We start from the raw sequence: 9,264 nt of genomic DNA, 5'->3' as shown, positions 1-9,264 counted from the left end.
TATTTTACTTTTGAACAGGGCATGGGTTGGACAATTTTTTAATTCGTCAGGCAGTGAGTTCCAAAGATTGAGACCTTTTATTTGCATGGAGTATATGCACAGACTTCTTCTGACTCTGAATGTCTAGTCTGACTAATCTGAATGTGGAGTAGCTGCCACATTTATAGTGCTGATGTGGTTGCTACAACCGTAACAACGCATCGTAATATATTTCGACTCGGGTTCGTGCCTTAGGCACCATTTGGTCACCATTTGGTCCGGGAGACATCTCCCGTCACGCAGGGTGCAGTTGCGCCTCCACAGATCTCCAGTATCATCTTTTGATACTGGTAATGGCTCAAAAGGGCCACCACTTACGGGCTATTCATGCCCGTGCCTCCTCTTGGGTGGCTTAATCTTCATCAATCATCAATCGTGCCTTAGGCAGTGTGGAACGATTAAACGCCGATCTTTAAAGGTTCACTCACTATTCACTATGTCTGAAACGCTTCGCGTGCTTATGGTTTTACAAGAATGTAATTGGTGGATCGTATTTCCGGAAAACGTACATTTGGTTTAGTTTACCATTAACTGCCAGAGCATGTTGTTCGTGCTTTGTTTCTCAATGCTTTTAGAGAAAATAATATATTCTTGGACTAACTATTATATTTAATTATTATTTATCTACGGAAGAAACAAAATTATTACATTTTATATATAGTAATTCAGTTTTTTCTATACTTGATATTTATTTGTTTAATACAAAATTATCATTAATTGCTAATTAAGAATTGAAAGTTTTGTCATATATTTATTAAGAACTTTAAATATTGCATAATTTAAAGAGATTCACAAAAGGGTATTTGTATTGTATAATATAATTTGATTTTTTTTTTTTTTTTTTTTTTTTTGAGATATATACAAGAGTTGTTACATTCTTGTACAGCCACTAGTACGCGTAGCGTTTCGGGCAGGTCCCTGGAATACGATCCCCGCCGCGAAGAATCGTTTTTACAACCAAGTACACATTTTACTGTTGAGTTAAACAGAGGCTACAGTTTAGGAATTGCGCCCAGTAATTGATTCAATGCATTAAATAAACTATATTTATAAAGCCTATAATTACGCAATTTGTATCAACACGCACTTGTACGCGTGTTAAAAGTAGTAAAGAAGCTGACATAAAATTCGTGTATTTACCTGAGAGCCACTAACAAATCAAATCAAATGTTTATTCAGGTAAAAGTATATATATACAAGATGAGTTACAAACATTATGTTGGTTTTCTAGATAGAGCAAGTACATACTATGCCTAAAGCCACTAATACGCACAGCGTTTCGGTCAAGGTGTGGGGAAAAACACTAGCTTAGACTAAAACGGAGAACACTAATGGCCTCGACGAGGACAGGAAGCCGGCGGCTTGTGGTTTCGGCGAGTAGGCTGTGGGTGAAAAAGAATTTCCTGTTTTCAGTCCTACAGTGTGGCTTGTTGAGCTTGAAGCCGTTGCTTCTTGTTTGTGTTACATCTGACCTTTTGAAGAAATTTTCCGGATCAGCATCCTCCAAATTTTTTTTTTTTTTTTTTTTTTTTTTGAGATATATACAAGAGTTGCTACATTCTTGTAGAGCCACTAGTACGCGTAGCGTTTCGGGCAGGTCCCTGGAATACGATCCCCTGCCGCGAAGAATCGTTTATTTGTGTAAATTGTTTAGCATTGTAAAAATTTCCGTGAGATCCGCCCTGTCATGCCTCGTCTGCATGACAGGGCGGATATCATGCCTCGTGTTGTCAATCCTGTGGCCCTCAACCATTCCTGATACACGAGTTGATTTAGCTCTGGAAGGATTTTTGTTGCCTGGTGTTGCACTTTCTCCAGGGCAGTTATATCCTTCTGAAGAAGAGGTTTCCATGCTTGGATACAGTAATCCAAATGGAGGCGCACCAGAGATTTATACAATTGAATAACTACCTTCTTTTCTTCAAAGTCAAAGGTACACTTGATTATTCCAAGTGTTTGGTTAGCTTTATTAACTGCTGCCCCTACCTGCTGTGCAACTTTCACTCAGTGGTTGATTTTGACTCCAAGGTCCTTTTCCTCATCAATCTGCTGCAATGTAATGTTATTATTCGGTAGGTGTGGCGTGGGTTGTTATGCCCCATATTCAGAGTCTTGTATTTGTCAATATTACAAAAGCATTTGACATTTACTATTAAAAACAATAATGACAATATCATTATTTGCGTTTGCCACTCTCAGCTCCTATTGAGCTGTAAAACTATAATTTCAAGAGTACGAAAGTAAACAATTTAACTGGGCACAGGATTTGCTCCGTTTAGGTAAGATATGTTACATTAAGGAGTCGTAATTTATCCTTCATTCATTCATCCACGGGCCTTTCAAATAATTTGTTCTCATTCAAATACAAGGCATGTGACAATTTTTAAAATGTCAAATGCCTAATTGAGTATTAACAAATTCTAGCTCAGTCGCATGATTCCTTATCCAAGAGAGAAATGTCTTATCATTTTGTTTGCGAACGCCGATTATATGTTAGTGATAGCTGCCAATGGAGATCTCTTCGAAATTCGATTAAGAAGGAAACACAGTTTAGATCAGTGATCATGAAGGTGCAAACCATATATACGTGTTAGACATAATATCTTTGTATATAATGCGCTGTTCAGCCATCTTAAGTGTATCATGTGTACACCCTGGGTGCTTCAAGAATGACTTAGAGTATAAGAGATCTTAATCTTATCTATCATTTGTAAGCATATAGGGTCCTTCACCTTAGATTATCAGCCAACGTTACACTAGGCTGTAGGGAAGGCGAGTATATGGAGCAACCGGAGAAGATTACATTTGTGATCGGGAAAGTACCTGAACCTGTGATAATCATTAATTAGTACAACGAAAGCGTTTCGAAGAAAGATCTATAGTAAATTACAGATCTTTACAGTGTGAGAATCAGTTTATGCATGATTCCGCTCAGCTTCGGAATGCCATCCGAAGGATACAAATAATTAAGGATACAAATATTTTGTGAGGTAATTGGAATGTTTAAATAGCACAGCAGTGAAGATATTCCTAAGAACGTTGTTGATGGGAGTGACTCCAGTGAGGGGCATATCTTCAGTCTGTTACTGACCTCACAATGTGGAGGACTTGCCTGCAGGTCAGTATTAGTCTAGTATACATTAGATCTTCAAATGCATCAAGGACAACAAGTTAACTTTGACGGGTGGTACATGCACCCTGGGTGCATTCATGAAACTAGAATTTCATCTTAGTTAATTAGTGATTAATTAATTATTTTAACTCAACTTTAATAACAGGCCAGAGAATTAAGAAATTAATATAGACTCAAGACAATTAAATTTTATTCCAATATGAACTTTCTCTTCGTGAATAATCTAATCCTATTATTTACTGCAAGTAAATGCTTAGTTTAGTTACTTTATTATGCACCCCATACCCATCCTGTGGGCGGTAGTGGAAAGGGTTACAGAGGCACATAATGGGCTCAGGGACTGAACCCTATTTTCATAAATACTTTATTATTTTATTTTTACCTGAATTAACCTGAGGGGCCCTCATTTATATTTATTTATATATATATATACAAGAAGGTACAATGGGTTTATGAGAGTACGTAACACTGATGATTTTATATTTTTGTAAAGCCACTAGCACGCATACCGTTTCGGGCAGGTCCTTAATCTAACAGATAAATTTAAGTAGGTAATTTGTAACAAAATTAAAAAAGGATAACAGGTACATTGTAAGAAAATTAGAAGGTACATTACAGTGAAATTTGAGGATTATCAACAGGTTCATTGTAGCATGATTTGAGGAGTATTTCTAGGTACATTGTACATTATATATACCTAAAAGCCACTATCTCTATATAATGACCTCGACGGGGACAGGAAGCCAGCGGCAATTATACATAACCTATTTATCACGTATTTGGGCAAAATTGTATTTACGTATTTGTTTAAATTTCTTTGGTTGTCATAATCCAAGCATAATTGATCTAAATCAATATTACTAATACATTTTAATACCAACAGGTGGTGCTTGTGTTGGCGTGTGTTGGTGTGGGGGGCGCCGCACCTCTCCAGGTAACACACAAACTAACCTTAATTAGCAGTCGTATCTGATAGGCCTACAGACAGCCCCGCTCCTGTGCCAGGTAAGTCCACAATGGGCTCACCATAGCCCGTGCTACTTGCCCCGCTCCTGTGCCAGGTAAACTACGGGCTCACCATAGCCCGTGCTACATGGAACTTGTTCCGAGTAGCTGAATCTATAACAACAACAAATGATAGGCCTACAGTAAAGGCGGAATCTAAAATAGCAACAACAACAACTATAGACCTACAGCACATAGTATATCCTTTCACGATCAAAGATCACATTCACTCAAAAAATCCACCACTTACGGGCTATTCATGCCCGTGCCACCTCGCTCTTGGGTGATTCAATCTTCGTCAATCAATCAATCGACAGGCCTAAGGAGCGTATTACACACAACATCAATATGTATAGTATGATAAGTAGATATTTTATATATATTTGTGAATAAAATATAATTTATTTCTCGATATTTTATAATAATAATAATAATGTTTATTCAAAAGAATATGTGTACAAAGAACATTAGAGTAATGTACAATTACACATTACACAATTACAAGTACACAATTACGAACCCACAGCACGCTGGATGCGTGATCCTGTGGTCCCGGGTTCGATTCCCTGCGCCGGCGAGAAACAATGGGCAGAGTTTCTATCACCCTGTTACCTAGCAGTAAATAGGTACCTGGGAGTTAATCAGCTGTCACGGGCTGCTTCCTGGGTGTGTATGTGTGTGTGTGGGTGTGGTGTGGAGAAAAAAAACAGTAGTTAGTAACAGTTGAGAGGCGGGCCGAAAGAGTAGAGACACTAGGTGAATATATACTAATGAAGCCAATATTACGCAAAGCGTTTCCCGCAAAACTTTACAGTGGGTCTCGTGACAATGTTTACAGTAATTGTATTTATATTTCTTGTAAAGCCACTAATCACATGCAATGTTTATTATTCCCTTTTCTAATTTTCTGTTAAGGATGTGCCTGAAAACTTACAGGAACGCCTCGATGCTTTAGAGGACTTAGTAGCCTCTCAAACCCAGACACAGCGTATTCTTCAAGACTCCCTCAAGAAAGAGACCAGCAGAAGGCTGGCACTTGAGACTCTTCTCCTCGGGACACTGGAGGAGGAGAAAGTGAAGGTGGAACGCTTAGAATCGAATTTCAAATTGGACCACGAGAGGCTATTGGCCCTCGAAGCAACTTTCGACCTGCAGGGAAGCACAGAATTACCTCACAATGTGATCTTCCTGGAGCTGTTGAAGAGGGTGAGAGCAGTGGAGGGAGACCTTGATGTGATCACTCTACTGGACTCAAGAATGAGGTCACTGGAGGAGCAAGTAAAAACCCAAAGCGAGGACACCGCCCTCCTGCAGGATCTTCACCATCAAATACGGCGAGGTAAATTGCAAGTCTAAGTTTAACAAATATTTTAGTTCACACTTAATTATTTTGGAAGGTATATATAACCGTTGTATGAGTCAAATTCGTTCTGGGATGATTTTTGTCGCTCACTGTTAACTTTCTCCAAAGCAGATATTTCTTTCTGATGATGAGATCTTCATGCTTAAATAAAATAATTTAAGTGGGGTGCACAAGAGATCTATGCAGATTAGTACCCTTGAATTATTAAATTGCAGAGCATTGTTTCTGTCTCAGTAATCAAGATAGCTCTATAAAGACGTCATATTTAATACAGTACTCTGATATCAATGATAAAAAATTATATTAATATTAATACCACCCTTCAGTAGACAGGCGATTACATGGGTTTATTACCATATGAGTGAAAAAACATTTTTTTTTTCAATAATAGCTGTGGTTTGAAGCAGTTGCCCCTTGATGTGTTACACTGAACATTTTAAAGTAGTACTCTTTATCATCACATTTTTTTCAGTATTGTAAAGGTCTCAGTGAGATCAGCCGTCTTGTATGCATGGTCTGTAGAGTACATTGCTAGTCCTGAGGTTGTTAGTCATCTTTTAATTCCTGGTATAAGATTTTACTTGGTTTTGGGATGACTTTTGACGTTATCTTCTGAACAAATCCACAAGGGCCGTGATGAAGGTTCGAACCTACGTCCGAGAGAATTCCAAACACTGCCTTAATCGACTGAGCTAGACATGGAAAAAAAATTGCAACCGGGAAATCATCCTGACCTACCACGGATCCTGCAGTCTCTCCGAGAGACAAACCAGGGTTTTACACAATTCCCCACATACACCCGGGCTCTGCCAATAGGCTGTTCCACCTCTTCACACTTACTTCATTACACACAGAAATCACAATAGCGTGATGCATCAAATGAACAAATCCACAAGGGCTGCTTCATCACACACAGAAATCACAATAGCGTGATGCATCAAATGAAGTACTGTTTTATTGATACTGTTTTAAAGTTTTTCCTGCAATTTACCTTGGCCTTCTTTTACTGTACCGTAACGTCCTGATGCCAACAGGAGTTGAAAATCTCAAGCGGGAAGTGCGTCGCCAGCGAGACACTGTCAGGAACCTTGCTGCCACCCACACTCACATGACCCAGACCACTATAGGACTTGAGGCACATCTTGACAACCTTACCTCTTGGTGCCTCGCTCTCAACGGTAGGTGTTGGAACTAGTAGGCACATGTGTGAGAGATCAGTACTGTATATAATGATAAATTAGTAGCTTTGGGGAGATATTGATGGGTGAGAGAAGGTGGGTACTTATATGATATGGGGTTTTAGTTTTGTGCTGGTTAAAGTTTGATGTACACTGGAACACACCTCGGAGTTTACAAAAAGTACAGTACAGTGAAGGTATCTCTTAATGTACATCAATATGCTGCTGGAATAGGTAAATAAATAAGCCTTTTTACTTTAAATAAACAACCACAATGTTAAAAAAAAATCTACAATTGCCCTACAGAGAGTGCATTTGAAGGAAATGCACAGCTGCTTGAGATGAAGAAGAATAGTGAGAAGCTAAATTGGTCTCTCAGTGACATACAGGTTATCCTGAAAAACTTGACAGAGGCCATTGTAACTCTACAGCACCACAAGGAGGATGCCCCACTCAGTAAGTTACGTACAATATCTAGTACGTACGTACGTACGTACGTACAATATCAAGTTAGTTATTGCAGTAGTTTGTGTTGCAGATTATTATTATTACTATTAATTTGCAATGTTTATTCTTGACTTGGAAGCCTGACTTACATGAGGGTTGGGGGGGGGGGTAGATCCTGTTATGAGCCTCCCATTGAAGTTATAGTATGTCAGGAAAAGCCCCCCCCCCTTCCCCTGAGGTAAAGTGGGTGGGAACAAAACATGGCAAGACCTGGAAGGTGGGTGACAGCAGGTTGGGGTCGAGACACCATATACTTGCTCCTTCCTATTGGGGGATTGTACATGCTGCTTTGGCAGTATGTTCACTCACAGGTTGAGTGTGATGCTGCCAAATAAGATACCCCCCAGGGCAAGATTAAAAGATAAAATTGCTTAAAATTAGGCCTGCCTGTGTGGGAGAATGCGGCTACGCCCCTTTACTAGAAAGGTGAGGGCAGCCTTCATCTTTCTCCACTAGAAATTTGGTGATGAATGCATCACCCTGCATATTTTGTGTTGACACATTTTTTAATATCCCCCCTTAGTAAATTGTTGTTATAAACTTTATGCTAATACTTTACATTCACCAATGCTAATACTTTACATTTCACCAGTGTTGTGTCCTTTACCGTACCGCAAGGTGGGAAGGGACTGTTTCTACCTGCTGGAGGAACGAATGTCATGGCAGATGGCTAGGGAGGCATGCAAAGATCACGGTGCAGCAGTGGGTGGCTTGGGAGACCTGGCAGAACCCTCAGAGATGTCAGCCTTCAGGAGTTATGTCTATGATTTGCAGACAGGTGAGAAACAAGGTTTACGTTATCTCTCAGCTTTGCACGGAAAGTTAAAAGATGTTTTAGACACATAATGGGTTCAGGAACTGGACCCCAATGTTCCTTAAGCTAATCAATTTACATTTGTAATGAACAGTTTTGCAGTCAAGTTCCAAGGGTACAGTAGTGGTTGAATTACAGTACCCTATTATAGTTATTGTTACTGTGCATACCCATAAGATGAAAAGTAAAGAATGTGTATTTACAACAGATTAGTTAATTTTATATTTATGAAGTTCAGTTTCTTAATCAATATATTTTTTAACAGATTCTGAGTACCTTTGGGTGGGAGCCATGCGTGAGATTGATGATGGATGGAAATGGGTGTCTGGCAGGAATATGGAGGTGATGTCAGTGCCTTGGGACCTCAGTGAGCCAGACAACACCTCAGACCAGCACCATCTGTGTGTGTATTCTCTTGGAAGCATCAAGTTTCATGACTGTACACACAAAGCTATGCTCAGTGCCATTTGTCAAGTGTCATGAAAGGATCTGTGACCTGATATGACTTGAACTGGTCACCCCCTCACAAAGATGGACAGCCACATACGATTATTTTTAATTGATTTTCATAGCCAAATATTTTCCCAGCCTCACTTGCTTCTTAGCTATTCATGTATCAGGTGATGGCTGCATTTGAGGGCGACATACTGAGTGCCTCGTGGTTCCGAGGCACTCAGAATAAATATTCTACATTACTTTTTTTGTTTTTGTTTTAAATAGGAAATCTTTATATAGTCAGTAGTTTATTTGCTACTTTGATTTTACTAACACCATTATCAGAAATTAAAAGAAATTACTAACACCATTATCAGAAATTATCAATATAATTATCTGATTAGAAATGTTTAAAAATAAATTTTTATAAACATGCAGAAAAATAGAAAGAGTTAAGACAACTTACATTAGACCTTACTGTACCGTACTTGTACATGAGGCCATGAGTAGTGTTTGAAAATAAAATATAAATAACAAGAAGTCAGTGGTGGCTCAGTGGTAACACACTGCACCAATATCCTTGTGATCTTAGAACTTACTGCCATTTTTCAGATGACAAAGATCATCGGAACAAGACCAATTGAATGAATTGAGTAATATAAAGATGATTTTGTATAATATGAAATTAAACAATTTTAATCAAACTTGGAACTTGATATATCTAATTAATCCTGATTGTTCAAATCATGGGGCACGAGAATGTCAAATATATGCAGTCATGGCAGTGTAA

The 9,264-nt window shown here is 38.8% G+C and overlaps 1 protein-coding gene across 2 annotated transcripts; it reads left to right on the top strand.

The window, feature by feature from the left end:
- The first annotated feature begins 2,660 nt into the window (after positions 1-2,660).
- On the top strand, positions 2,661-8,795 carry LOC123746023 (uncharacterized). 2 transcript variants are annotated; one of them, XM_045727166.2, is made up of 7 exons: positions 2,661-3,157; positions 4,056-4,106; positions 5,093-5,516; positions 6,575-6,718; positions 7,025-7,174; positions 7,818-8,003; positions 8,305-8,795. In XM_045727166.2, the coding sequence occupies exons 1-7, from the start codon at positions 3,137-3,139 to the stop codon at positions 8,520-8,522; spliced, it is 1,194 nt and encodes a 397-aa protein (XP_045583122.2). In that variant the 5' UTR covers positions 2,661-3,136; the 3' UTR covers positions 8,523-8,795. The 2 variants fall into 2 exon arrangements, with proteins under 2 accessions (XP_045583122.2, XP_045583124.2); XM_045727168.2 differs by having other exon boundaries at positions 2,670-3,157; positions 5,114-5,516.
- Positions 8,796-9,264: the final 469 nt, after the last annotated feature.

Source organism: Procambarus clarkii, chromosome 78, assembly GCF_040958095.1.
Source record: "Procambarus clarkii isolate CNS0578487 chromosome 78, FALCON_Pclarkii_2.0, whole genome shotgun sequence".
Lineage (NCBI taxonomy): Eukaryota > Metazoa > Arthropoda > Malacostraca > Decapoda > Cambaridae > Procambarus > Procambarus clarkii.
This window is presented reverse-complemented; position numbering and strand designations above follow the sequence as displayed.

What these genes read in the sequence shown, in the direction of transcription:
- LOC123746023 (XM_045727166.2), top strand. Translation starts at nt 3,137, where the DNA reads ATGTGGAGGACTTGCCTGCAG. An exon ending in GGGGCGCCGCACCTCTCCAG is followed by an intron (nt 4,107 to 5,092) that starts GTAACACACAAA and finishes TTTTCTGTTAAG; the next exon opens with GATGTGCCTGAAAACTTACA. An exon ending in TCACCATCAAATACGGCGAG is followed by an intron (nt 5,517 to 6,574) that starts GTAAATTGCAAG and finishes TGATGCCAACAG; the next exon opens with GAGTTGAAAATCTCAAGCGG.